Below are 13,848 nucleotides of genomic sequence, written 5' to 3'. Positions count from 1 at the left end.
TGACTGCTTTACCTCTAAATATTATTGACAGATCGCCTGGTGCCGATTTGCGCTCAGGCAGGTGGCTCAATATCCTATCAAGTGGCTGTAACTTGTCAGGATGAGATATTGAGCTGGATTGGTCGAAAATGTAATTTTATCGGTTTGGAATTACATGGTATCAATCTCTCTATTCGATCTTATCAAATTAGTTCCGTCTGTCGACCAGGGCCAGTTTCTCACACGAAGTGGCGTATACTCGGAGACAGACCCAAACGGCGTAGCTGCACTAAGCGTTATCGTCTTCAGTAAATTTATTTACAATAGTGGCGTAAGGTCTTAACATCTACGTTCCTGCTAACAGCCCAGACCTAATGAAATATCCTTAAATTTGAAAGACTCTGCTCCAGCGCAGTGAAAGTACATGCAGTGTGATGAGGCGGTTGTAATGTGGTTTATATAATGCCTGCTTTGGAGTATGAGTTGCGACAGGAGACACCACATGCCTGACAAGCAAATTGGCCGTAAATATTTCTACCTCGGCTGACTTCTTTCAAAACAAGGGACAACGCCAATCGCACAGACCGACCATCCTTAATCCAATTCGAGGCCATAATTAACCAAAACGGTTTACAAAGTCCCTATGATTTTGCAATGAGCGGATGTTCCGCCATGTCTAATGTTGTGTGCCAAGTCAAATTTGGAGCTTCCTTTACCGAAAGACATGCAACTCGACATAAAAATGCTCATAGATGAATGAACCCAATTTGTCAAAGGCAAAGCGGTGCTTCGATCAGGTCATCGGGCATGTTTGAAGACTACGACAGGGCCGTATTTAGAGGGGGGCAGGGGGGGGGCAGCTGCCCCCCCTGTGCAATAAATGTTGAAAAAAAAATTTTCAGACAGTAATAAAAAGACAAACTAATCTTAGCCATAGCTTTACCAGCATGATAGCAGCATATGGATAGCAGATGTTATCAACTCAGGTGCAACCCTTATAATCTGACCAGTCCAGTGCCCTGACCCTAGTCTTCATAAAAGTGCCAAGTGGTCCTTTTTTAGAGTAAAAATACTATTGATTCACACTTCCAAATGCCAGGAAAATGCCATTTCAGACCTTTTATTTTCAAATTTTTCTGGGGGAGGGCCCCCAGACCCCCCCTTTCGGATGCGGCTGCGGCGCATCCGGATCGCCTTCGGCGATCTATCCCACTGCCCCCCCTGGACAAAAAAGTTAAATACGGCCCTGTACGACATTAGCCACTGTCAAAAGCTGTGTGAAAGTAGATCGTGTCCCCCAATAAAATTTGTCCCACCCCATTGCAATGATGCTTTAGAGACCCATGTCTTAGGTTACGATCGTGCAGGAGAATATTTTGACCATAATAGTCTCATCCTAATTTGGTCTCCTTATGGTGAGGAACGAGGCCGGTCTACTGCGTCCGAAGTGTACGTCCGTGAGAATCCTGAAGACCTATCTCATGTTATTTCAAACACTGGACACTGAATCAAGTGTCAGTAAGGGGTCAAAACATTGTAAAACGGTTGAGGCAGAAGAGGGAGCAACAAATCCAAAGAGGTCTCGAAGTATCTCTGTGGACTCCTTCTCCGTCTTCTACCCTTCACGGATATTCTACAATCTTGTAACCCCTTACCGACCCTTGATTAAGTGGCCTGTGTTTCAAACGACATCCTATAGAGAGAGAGGATCTACTATTAGTTCCAACACGAATTCAAGCGCAGGTTATATGTCTTGTGTCTTCGTGGTTCCATCTGAGGACTATCTTTAGAACTGGCCATCACACATATTCCTGGACCAGCCAGAACTGGATTATTAACCCAGGATTACTTCTTCCAAATTCTCCCCTAAATTCCCATTTCTCAATTTGGTTGTATCCGTTTTTCCTGCCGAAGACACAGACCCGTCCCGGACGAGTCGACTTCCCCTATAAAATATCACTGTCAGTTTACCTTTCGGCCACGAGATGGACACACGATTGCACCTCGTCTCTAACAAGCTATCGCACTTCACCCTGTATATCAACAGTGTATCTAAATATCATCATGCCCTGGACACCAGGAAAAACCAAGATGGCAGCCGCCATGGAGTCGAAAACCAAAATTCAAGAAGTCAAGGAGTTGATGGCCAAAAAGGATGGCATTGAGAGCGAAATTAAGGAACTCTCTGATCTGTTGCAGTCGGTAAGAATCATTTTATCAGATTTCTCCTCGAATTTAAGCATTAAACACCCCGGAATACATTGATATTGTGGCAAAACTGCCAAGTCATCCTGACCTTGCTCAGCATTGCTATACATTTTACAGTGTGGTGTAACAGTAGATTTTGTCCTGTGGAAAAATGAGGTCATTTTTTCGAATTTAGCCATACCACATCCAGTGTAGGGTACCAGTACAGTAGATTATTTGGAAACCGAAACGTTGAGCTTGTATGAGGAGTTGCCCCAGTTTTATTTTTCTTCCAGCAAGGCGGGGTCGGAATGGATGGCCCTCTCATTGATGAGGAGCTCTATCCAAGGTCAGATATTGACATTTATTCGGTCAGACATGCAAGGCACAGAATCATCTGTAAGTCAAGTCAACTTGTTTATATTATTCAAGACAGTGCTGTTGATGGATCATGGAAAAATTTACAGTGTAACATCAGATTTGTAGAGACTTCTTTGAGTCCAAGACCCATCCATCTGTCAGATAGATTGAGATGTTACAACTGGTCTGGGGCAGGTGCGGCTTGGAAAAGGTCTTCAGATAGGTTGTGCAAGGACAACTGTCAAGGTGACTGCCAAGCTTAGAGATACCCTGGCAGATATCCGAGTTGAAGACAATGGCCAATGCCACAACATGACATATGTTGGGCCCTGACTTTGAAATAGACCAGTCTGAGGACAAGTAACAATTGAGACGGCTGGGAATTCATCAATTTAGCCACCGATTCCCTGAGTATGTTGGAGTAATAGCTCTGGGTTACCAGGCTCCGGGTCATTTTCAGTATTCATACATGTTTTTTAGGCCTACAAAATGATCACAAGGAGCTGATGAAGGAGATTGAGGAAGGACTATACCAGGTCCATGCAGCAGCCAAAGGAGAACATGCAGAGTCCATGGAGATTGAACCAGTCTGTCCTGGCAGAGTTACAACCTTTGCTTATGTTGACTTAGTAGATGAGGGCTCCCCAGCCCAGGCAGCTGTATGTATGATGACAAGCCGTCTTGCCAGATAAAAACTGTTTTAGAAGGGGTGGCTGCTTTGTGAGTAAGAGCCCTGGTCGATTGAGCAATTAAGCCGAGGTTTTAACATGGGGCTAGCTTGTTTTTGTTTGTCTAAATGTAGTAGCATTGTTTTTAGATGGAGGCAATTGCAATTGCTTCTCTGTTCAATCCAGAGGCAGAGTGACAACTCATGCTGCCAGGCGTATGTGTCAATCAAAATATCAAAATAGTTGTTATGAAGAAAAATACTCTGATCTGGACTTAATCTAACTATTGGAACTGATGGGCCTCTTTTCGCCGTACTTTATGGTTGATTTTGTAACTTTTTTGCAGGGACTTGAAAAATGTGATGAGCTGGTGGAATTTGGTTCCGTGACTGCCCAGAATTTTGTCAACTTACAAAATATTGCAACAATAGTACAACACAGCGTTGGGGTAAGTGATGCTAAAGTACTGATAATAGAAACAGATACATTATCGAGATCAGACAGAGAGGAGTGATAGTCAGAGATCTTCAAGTTAGCTTTCTACTACTTCATTGGTCTGTGTGGTCGAGACAGACCAGGGGTGGACACAAGGCACCAACGGTTGATATATCATCACTTTATCAATCCTGTCTTCATATGTGTTCTGTGGGGCCAACTTGATGCACAACTTATCTAAATGCTGCTTTGAATATCAATGACTCCGTTGTTCACAAAGCTCTTTATCTGTTTTGCAGAAACCCATAAAAATAACCGTGCTGAGAAAAGAAGAGATGGTCAAGCTGACGCTCACTCCGAATACGTGGTCTGGGAGAGGATTTTTAGGATGCAAGATTGTGCCAGGAGAGAAAGTCTCCATGCCAGAACGATAATGAACGTGCAAAAAAGCTGTTCAAAAAGACACTGTTCGAAATAAACTAAGCTTCCTTGGGAGTTTCTGTACGTGTGTTATGGGAGTTTCTATACGTGTGTTATGGGAGTTTCTATACGTATGTTATGGGAGTTTCTATACGTGTGTTATGGGAGTTTCTATACGTGTGTTATAGGTGCTTGACATTTGGGACTGCATCTTTCAAGGTTGACCACAGGCAAGTGAAAGGGTAGGAGTCAGTTCTGTAGAAACCTAAGAAGTGACTCCCCCTCTTGTAAGAGTTCCCATTGCTTGTAGGATTTCAAGTTTTAACAATAAGGGGGTGCCTCTGGTCAACCCTTAATTAAGGTTCCAATCTACTCTGAAATCCCATTCATTTGGCCTTGAGCCACAAATGATATCCAACTAGAGAATACAAGAGACCGAGATATGAGACTGTTACCTGTTATGCAGTAAATTGTAAATGTTATAACTTTTGAGTTCTTTTGTTTGCTTTAATCTTTAGTTTCACTATCGCATCCATATTGCATATGTGTGGCAGAGGGACTATGTGAGAAATTCAACGGGTGTATGTCATTTACTACATTACGGACCGAAGACCGGGAGATTGATTGCACCCACTGCATGCACTGAAAATGTGTGGCTGGCCTCGGGTAAATCAACGAGGCTTCCTCCTTTGGTGAAGTTTGTTGAGCACTGGTCCATCGGTTGTTCAGATTCGAGCGGAAGTCTATTTGAGTGTTTTCCTCTTCAGATTGGGCCACTGCGGACAGGGAATTAAAGGAAATGAACAAATTTATATTGATCACGCAGGGATATTTATTCTACAAAAAAAACTAAACATGAGAGAAAATGTGTCATTCGTGTAAAAATATAACGGATGCATTCACAAAAGATAAGACATCTTCGGGTTTGTTCAGAAAACACATAGCGTAAATCCCCAAATTGTCAGCCCTGTATTAGTTAATTCACCAGGTAACCTTCCCTGGAAAACACAAGAGGCTGAACTCGTAAAAATAACTGGTCCACTTGCATCACTGTTGAGATATGCACATAAGTCATTCACAGAATAATTGTCGCGGCTTATTTGGGAGGGTTGCATTATCACCCCATCAAGAACATGATTCTGTTGTTGCAATACATTATCACTGACGATGATGATACAATGTACTGAGTATAAATAAAGCCAGCAATTCAGAATGTCTAGAACCATTTGACATGAGTCTTAGTTCCACCTATCATAAAACCCCGCGTTTTTTCAAGACCCGTATCTTCGCAGTGTGTCAAAAAACCTGGGGTGCACTTACACCTATCAGTGGTGTTAGATAATAATTAATAGCCCCGGCGACAGGTTCGCTGTAGGTAAGGAGCTCTCCTGTGTTTCTTTCCCGTTGGAGGCAAACTCGCATGCGCAATACCGAGGCAACTACACCGCGCCATCTGTCACCGGATCTCGGAACTTGCAATTGCCGTGTCTATTCAGATTCCACCTATCAAAAAACCTGTGTTGAACACAGGTCTAAATTAGCCCCATTGAGCTCGATGGGGCTAATAGACACGGGGATTTGACACACGGGTCTATTTAGACACGGCAATTCATAGGTGTAAGCGCAAAAGACACGGCGATTTGATAGGTGGAAGTACGACTATGAATGATTCACTCCCAGGTAAATTATCATATCAGAGATAAGGAGATGTTATCGTCTGTAGGCCTATCACTGTTCACCAAACAATAAGTATATGCAGAAAAATGTACAATATTTTAAAATTACAGGACAGTACAGACTTTGTGAAAAAAACACTGCCAAGACGGACAATGTTTACATAATCACAGACTTGACATGCATAGCTACAAGTATAAATCAAACTGAGGAAAATAATTCACTGTATTTTGTTTACCTCCGATAATTGTTCTAATTTTTTACATACAATGTGGTACATTTACAGCCAAATTTGCAGTCCTCTGATTTAAATAATTAATGGACCCTGCAAACAAGTTACTTTTGTCGTAATGACCACCAATCATGATCGCAAGCGACAAAAACTCCTCGTGTGCAGTGGTCATCGCAGCTGCCTGCAACAAGAATCGGTGATCGTAGTGACATGTGATCAATTTAAAACTAAGTGATTACCAGCTATGCACACAGAGGAGAGATCTATTTGTTGCACATTGCAACAATTGTAATCGTTTGTCGTAGCAACAAAAATTGCTTGTCTACACAGTGTTTAAGTCTAATATCGGGCGGATAACACAACTATAACCAGCATATTGCAATTTGATTGATCATGCACTACCACCAATCTTAAATGAAAAAGATGAAAACAAATGAAATTATTAACTGCTTGCTATATTGGCACTTGTCAAAATATTATAAATACTGAAAAAACATTTTAAATGCATTCTTGATATCTTAAAATAATACTTTGTTAAATTTGTTATTCTTAGGGCTTTGAATTGATATCTCTTTATTCTATGGTAAGAGTTATGCAAGTATCAATTCGTTTCTTGTACCCCCCCCCCCCCCCCCCCTCCTCAAGGGTAGTTAAGCTATCACCACTAATCTTTGCCGATGCTTGAGTAGTATTTATTTTTCCTTTAGTGAAAATTTGGCGAAGCTGGAAAGAATAAGGATGCTAATGTGTCGATGTCTTGTCGAACATACAGCCTTACCCAGTAAAATTAGTCCGGTTACTTTATATGATGGTGATAACTGATATATTGTTGATGGTGATGTCTTGACGAAAGAAAAAGTAGCATTGGTGAAAAAAGGGTGATGCTTGAGTCTTAAGATGTCGTTATAGGGTGATAAGGTGTCGTACCCTTGAGGAGGGGGGGTACAAGACACGAATTGATACTTGCATTAATACAAGGAATAAGGACTAGAGAAATATTGCTCAATCAAAAGCTTCGGCTCCAAAATTTGAGGTTGCCGTGCAGCATGATGCGATGCACATTATCAACTGATTCGTGTGAAGAGTCCACAGATACTTGTCAGACTTGAACCTATCTATGCACAATGTTTGAAACAGTTTAACGTCGCACATCATAACCAAACATGATGAATCAATATAACAATACAAGAAACAATTTTCAAGCATTATCTTTCAATGTGACATTCAATACAATATTTACAATTTACACTTCCATTCTAGAAATGGACTCGTTAAGTCAACCAATGGCACGTACAGATACAACAGTAGAACTTCTCTATCAAGGACTGACGATTGCTGTCCTGAATTGAGAGGTGTCCTGATGAGGTAAAACACAATCAAAATGATCAATCTCGGACCAAATATGACATCATTTAGAGAAGGTGTCATTGACTGCCAATACAGCCTTGATCTAAATAATCTCCCTGTTCACAGCTCAAGTATAAGAGAAAAATCTGTTGATCTACATATAACTGCATTAGTTCGTTGTTCTTTAAATTATCACTATATCTAATGTGACACAATAATCACTACTACAGTCAGGCCATACTGATTTGATTGTTAGTTTAACTTTTTCTTTTAGGACACACCAGGAGGAGCAAGCAGGTCAAAAAAGCTGATTCAGAATTCAGATTCTGAATTCGTTTTAGAATTAGACCTCAGTTAGGCAAGCGGTTAAGTAAAAATATTCATGATCTTAGGCAAGCGGGAAATCTGTAAAACGAACAATTAAATTTGTATGGCCTAATTAAACTAACAATCAAGTCAACAAAGTCAAAGTCAAAATCTCAACGACCTGACAAACAAGTCTCAAGATACATTCAAAATAGAGCGACGTTTTATAGTAGAAAAAACAACAAATACTTATTGATAGTCTACACCAATTATCATTATAAAAAGGTGTGTACTCGTCATTACAAAATCACCAATAATTAAAATATTTTAAACATTCATTCTGAACCTTGACCAGACTAGGTCAAGAGCAGTCAGAAACATTTTGGAAGTTGCTCTGCGTGAGCGAAGGTGTCCTGAGCATTCCTACAAGATACCTCGGATAGTAAAATTGACTCATGTTTCATAAACTACTGCAGGCGGAAAATAACATAACTTATGGAAGAGATCTACATGTATAACACATCTTGTGAAGGGCAACAGTTGCACCCATGGCAAACCATCTTAACTCAAGGTATCATTACCAATGCGAACACTGTCCGAGATGAGATATATCGTCATGGAAAAAATATAACTGCTCTTCACCCCGCCACCCAAAATGTTGACCCATACCTTGATAATGCAAGGCAGCATCTCAAACATCATCCAATACCCATACAAACGACTATACACATGATATGAAAACAGGTAGAAGACGAAGACAAGTTAGAAAGCACTGTAGTGCTTGTCCAGAGAAAACTAGGGCAAAGTCAAGAAACGGAATATATTTGTTCGAAAACCTGGGAGCCAGGCGCCCGAAGGACTTTAAGTGATAATAAGAGTACATGTAGGTTATCAACCATGTTAACAGTTTCACCGGAATAAGTACATGCTTGGAAAAAACAGGTTTGAGATTCAGTAAAAAACTCAAACAGAATGCCGATAAAGAATTTTTACTTGGGCAGAAATTTCATCAACATATGAAATCACTTCCCGATGGCCTGTTTAACAAGGTAATAATGTAAAATGGAGAGCAGCAATAACGATGAAGATGATCATTCATTATCAAGTCACTCTGCCTTAGACTTGGTGGCATGACCGTTTGTCACAGTGGCCACCTGCTCACGATCGAAGCCGCTTGGCTCCACACCACCATTTTTACACCTCCCGTTCTTTTTCTCATGTTCGGATTCAACCGTCCTTGCTTTCATAGCCTTATATTTCTTCATGTATTTCCTAACAGCGTAGCGGCATATCCCCATCCAGAAGATCCAAGATATAGCGTAAAGCGCCAACGCACCAAACCGACCTAATGAATCGGGGCGCGGATGATTCAAATAAGTGTACAGGAGGTACGACCCGACGCCAATCCGCATGAATCCAAACAAGGACATGAACAGCGCATCGTTTATCTCGGCATACCACGTTTGGTAGTTCCCAGTTTCTTTTATGAACCAACGCATTTGCAGGAACGGATTCGAGATTTCCGAGCCAAAGATGGCGGCGGTCATCTCTGTGCCATATTTTCCGCAGAGAAGCGTCATCGTCATGCCGAAGATGCTCAAGATGTGATGAAGGAGCATGACTGGTCCTGAAACATGAAAAGACGACGTCAAATGATGGATTTATTCAACTGAGACCTAGGATTATTCAACTCTCTACAATTATCGCACACGTCAGACAAAGCAATATCCACGATGATTTTTTTCATGATTATCACAATAACTTTGCAGCGCACAGATGTTTTTTTGCTTATCTTGTGAATCTATATGGCAGCAGCCCCGATAACTTTTGAACAGAACACAATAAGCCAGATGCTGGCATGACCTCAGATGTCACTGATTGATAAAAGGCCCATGCCGATAATTGCACGAGATCCACTAATGAACTTGGTCTGGGTGCTGTTGTAACTGACCTTCTGTCTTGTTGTAGAGACACCATGTCAAGTCAAAGATGAAGTAGCCAAGACAGACGGTAACTGTGATCGTCTGCCAGTGGGTGTTTGGCCCGCCTGAAAGTAAGAACCAGATCAAGTCAATGAACATCAAGTATATTCACATATGAGACCTCATGGGTGCAGCAAGCTGGGGTGGGGGTAAATCTTTCGGCGTTTGTGCTCAGTGGCAAAGTAAATGTAAAAGTCTTTCATCTCACACACGTGCAGGACATAGTATGACACTAACATCGCATAAAGCACGAGGATTATGGTGCAAGGTCAACAGACCATCCAGGCATGAAGACGAAAGTGGAGAGTTTGGGTACCAAAACATGAGGATCTTGGTGCAATGCCAACAGACCATCCTGGCATGAAGACGAAAGTGGTGAGGTTGGGTACCAAAACATGGAAACAAAACTTCAGGAAAGTTAAAGTGTCAAAGGTTCAGTAGGATGCCAAATAACTCTTACACTGGTCTCTAGGTATCGATCTGATTTCTACACAGCACTGACTGTTCCATATATGTAACTTGCAATGTTATTGCGAACTATTGGCATCGTGACTATAGTCTATACACTTTTGTTCATTGTAACTGCTGTTACTGGAGTTTTTGTCTATCAAAATTTAAAGCCACAACTGTTGCCAGAAAGTTAACCCTAATATAAAGGACTTTCATGATGCCAGTATCATGTATTGTAATAGCTGAAGCAACACATTTTACTGATCAGTCTGAATGTGGCCAGTGGTTTTTTTTCTTGGCACAGCCTACTTTGCCCAATACCATGATACTTCCACCAGTAATCATTCGACCAGCACCACTAATTGTTAGGTTATGTACTGAATCCATATAAAATGTTAGGGTGTATCTTATTACAAATTCAATAAGCAAGCACTTTTTTAAGTGAAGAGACGAAAATGACATCAAAATAGAATGTTGCTGAAATGTATCGACAGGATACCTCAACCAGGTTCTAACTAGTCATAAATGACTTCGAGCCAGTCTCCTCCAACCATCCCCATCTTTCCAGGCATCCTCCATCCGTGCAGGACCCAGCACGCCTAACCAGGAGAATTGTTCTGCCGATCCTATTGACAAATGCTTTACTTATCACAATAAAACATCATTTGTAGGATTCTCAGGAAGTACTCTTGTTTCTTTACATTGTAGTGTATAGCTGTAACCCAATTAGCAATGGTGTGACTCTGCTTGGCAACTTAAGAAGGGCACTGAACCTTCCCTTTTCTGTGTGCCCATTTGCACCCAGCCCCTTTTCAGACAATTTTTCTACTACCATGGTTTATACAGCATGGAATCCTGTCCCGCCCTTTTGTATTGCCCTGCCTTCCCAGCACTACCAATGGTTATAAAGCAAACAATTACCATGTGTTGAGACAATGCATAGGCTGGTGCAGGACTGCAGCAACTCACATATAGTTACACGTACTACCCTAGATATGCCCTATCAAAAGCAAAAAACGACATGCAAAAATTGCAAAGCAATATGAGCAGGTTTCCACTGCATGGATCATGTTATGGCTTTGTCTTTCAATGCAACAGTGCACAACCAAACAAAGGATTTGGCTCTGCATGAGCAGTGCCAGTGGACAAAAATCACCTTCAGCGGAAACCTACCCTAAGACATACTTGAAAAAAAGACAGACTACAGAGTACAATCATTGATGGTTTTACCTGAATCAAGCAATCTTTGCAGAGTTCTAGGGGAGCCTAAAATAAGGGTGAAATGAACAAAATTTAGCCAAGGGAATTCAGATATGTTTTGGCAACTGGATTACTCACGCCAGCAAAGGCAGTTCTCTCTTCCTTAGTTTGGCAAACCAAGGGAATGATCGTCTTCTTCATCTGAAGGCGGTAAGCTTTGAACTCGAACTTGCAAGATTTTATAAATATTATGGTGAGGAAGTGAAAAGACTACTAGATGACTGAATACTCGAGTGGCCCTCGAGTCCAGACAGCATGTGCATTTCACCCCTTGATCAATAGTGCCATCCTCAGGGCTTCCGCTATACCCTCATAAGATTTTCAAGGGCCCCATAAAACTTCTCCTCCTTTTACACTACAGAAGCTTGGAAAGAGGTTTCCAATTACAAGATGTCCTTTCTTCATTTTGAAGGGGTTAACGGAAGCCCTGCATCCTCCCATCTGAACTGAGGGTGTCTTCAGTTCTATATTTCCAAGAGTTCAGGATGAATTTTCGAGGCTCTGTACTTCACTTACAGTACACATTTGCTTTCTCCTTCTCAACGAGGACCCCCCCCCCCCCACCCAGATTCCTTTTCTCTGTACACCCTCAGTTCTGAGGGAGAAATTCAAACAATGAAAGCTAGGAGGTGAGTGAACTCTATGGCTCTGTCAACAATTAAAACTCTCCATACTAACCAGGATCCGTGAATGGCCAAGGTCCATCAATGAAACCACAGTACCCTGACAATATCGTAACTGTAGCCGCATGAATCATCGTAACCCAACGACAATGCCATTCTGACGTCTTTGAACTTCGCACAAATCGCATCAGGTGATATAGGGCCGTCCACATAATGAGACATGTGATCACCCCAAGGCCAATCTCTACTAATGCGGACACCATCTCTGAAAATAAAGAAGAAGTCAAAACCCGGATGAGGACACACTGGCAGCCTATCGTAATCATCTGATCACCATCTGCCATCATCAGTTTGCCATGCATGTCATGTCTTCTTTTATAGACCCTTTTACACCAGGCGGAGGAAGTCATTGCGGGCCGAAACAAACCTAAATATAGGCACAATGAACAAAAGATCATGTGGTGTGCGACGATGCGACTTATGTTTCCGCTGCTTGTTTGTTGTGGTCCTTAGGCGGAGGAAGCCACTGTGCGGCCAGAATAAGGCACAACATCAACAAAGAAAGACAAATTGATCATGTTCACGCCACATATTCTTTTGTTCGTTGTGCCTATATTTAGATTTGTTTTGGCTACCAGTGACTTCCTCCGCCTGGTGTAAAAGTGACCATCGGCATCTGAGGTCAAGGTCATGGGTGTGTTGTGTACATTACCATGAATACACACACAACAACATGCACGCATGCATGTGCAGCAGGACCCGACTTGTCACCGGCTGGAAAACAACACAAAAATACATATTCAGCAACATGTACACTAAGTCGAATGGTCACTAAGGGGGGAAACACATATTTAACAAAGTGTATCAATAGCATACCGATCAGAAATGTATTTTGCGAGTAAACGGCAGAAATATCGAAGTTAATTTTCAGAAAGAAATAATATGAGGATTTTTCGTTCAACCTCGTCCTCAACAATTGGTGCGTCAAAAATCTGGAATTGCAGGTGCGCTGAAGACGGAACGAAGACGTACCCAAAAGGCACGAAAAAGTTTCAAAGATCAAGATTTCCTTCCAATTAAATTTTCAGCAAGACTTACCTTTCACTTGGACAACCGTAACGTGAATTAAGACTAGAGAGACCTGCCACTTAAGTTTTGCTGGCCATATGGTCCATCAGAACAGCACCAGGTAGCGTACTAATGCTGTCTTTATCATACCTTTAAAGACACTATGGTAAACTTCCATCTCCAATCACATCAAAGCATGTTGGATCAATCACCCACACAGGGTCTCCTAATTATCATGATCATATACAATCAAATAATAGCATATCGCCTTCTTTTCGGCGAAACCGACACTGAATTATTCATATTGTGTTCAACTGCGTTCATTTCGCAGTCAATTGATAAGTTACCAATGTATGCCTTAGAGGGGGCAGAATGGCACTGTTTAGACAAGAAGCCTCTCCAACAGCCCCAGGAATATTGGATAGAACGGCACTGTACTGGGTCCCAGTTATAAATATTGCCATAAAGACATATGATATCGTTCTAGGACTTATGTAAGATTAGTTCTCTCCGCCAAACCCAAGACTGAAGGATTAAAATCTTGTGTTTATAGGCTAACAAATGCAAACACTTCCAAGTGAACCCCCTACAAGAGAAGAGTGGCTCTTCTTCTCTCCGACTTTGACACCCTGCTACGAACATATCAATAGATCAGCCAGCGGTCCTTGGTGTCGCCGCGTGGGTTACGCCCAGTGAAATTGTTTGCAAAGGTCAGGGAACCACGATCTGACATCCATAACCAGCGACTTTTTTAACGATTTGACAGTGGCGCCCTATCGGGAAAACCGGGCAAGTGGGTGTTCAAAAGTCATAACTCCCCGGCTACGTCGCGTCAAGCGTCGCAAAGCCACTGTTGC

The 13,848-nt window shown here is 41.8% G+C and overlaps 2 protein-coding genes across 3 annotated transcripts; one reads left to right on the top strand and one right to left on the bottom strand.

Annotated features, from left to right (window-relative positions):
- The first annotated feature begins 2,042 nt into the window (after positions 1-2,042).
- On the top strand, positions 2,043-4,527 carry LOC135502167 (26S proteasome non-ATPase regulatory subunit 9-like). The gene is made up of 5 exons (XM_064794794.1): positions 2,043-2,181; positions 2,463-2,565; positions 3,007-3,185; positions 3,541-3,642; positions 3,929-4,527. Exons 1-5 carry the CDS (start codon positions 2,044-2,046, stop codon positions 4,061-4,063), a joined length of 657 nt encoding a protein of 218 aa, XP_064650864.1. The 5' UTR covers position 2,043; the 3' UTR covers positions 4,064-4,527.
- Positions 4,528-6,584: 2,057 nt separating this feature from the next.
- On the bottom strand, positions 6,585-12,886 carry LOC135502150 (TLC domain-containing protein 5-like). Of its 2 annotated transcripts, XM_064794776.1 has the most exons (5): positions 12,800-12,886; positions 11,979-12,188; positions 11,271-11,306; positions 9,560-9,655; positions 6,585-9,235 (listed from the first exon to the last, which is right to left on the bottom strand). In XM_064794776.1, exons 2-5 carry the CDS (start codon positions 12,184-12,186, stop codon positions 8,715-8,717), a joined length of 861 nt encoding a protein of 286 aa, XP_064650846.1. In that variant the 5' UTR covers positions 12,187-12,188; positions 12,800-12,886; the 3' UTR covers positions 6,585-8,714. The 2 variants fall into 2 exon arrangements, with proteins under 2 accessions (XP_064650846.1, XP_064650848.1); XM_064794778.1 differs by lacking the exon at positions 11,271-11,306.
- Between the last annotated feature and the right edge of the window lie 962 nt (positions 12,887-13,848).

This window comes from Lineus longissimus, chromosome 18 (assembly GCF_910592395.1).
Source record: "Lineus longissimus chromosome 18, tnLinLong1.2, whole genome shotgun sequence".
Classification (NCBI taxonomy): domain Eukaryota; kingdom Metazoa; phylum Nemertea; class Pilidiophora; order Heteronemertea; family Lineidae; genus Lineus; species Lineus longissimus.
Note: the sequence above shows the minus strand (reverse complement) of the source record. Positions and strands in the feature narration are given on the sequence as shown.

Coding starts and splice junctions, on each gene's coding strand:
- LOC135502150 (XM_064794776.1), bottom strand. CDS start 12,186: ATGGTGTCCGCATTAGTAGAGATTGGCCTTGGGGTGATCACATGTCTC. Junction 9,656..11,270: donor GCAAAGATTGCTTGATTCAG/GTAAAACCATCA, acceptor TCTTACTTTCAG/GCGGGCCAAACACCCACTGG. Junction 9,236..9,559: donor TCTCTACAACAAGACAGAAG/GTCAGTTACAAC, acceptor TTCATGTTTCAG/GACCAGTCATGCTCCTTCAT.
- LOC135502167 (XM_064794794.1), top strand. CDS start 2,044: ATGCCCTGGACACCAGGAAAAACCAAGATGGCAGCCGCCATGGAGTCG. Junction 2,182..2,462: donor TCTCTGATCTGTTGCAGTCG/GTAAGAATCATT, acceptor TTTTTCTTCCAG/CAAGGCGGGGTCGGAATGGA. Junction 3,643..3,928: donor TAGTACAACACAGCGTTGGG/GTAAGTGATGCT, acceptor TCTGTTTTGCAG/AAACCCATAAAAATAACCGT.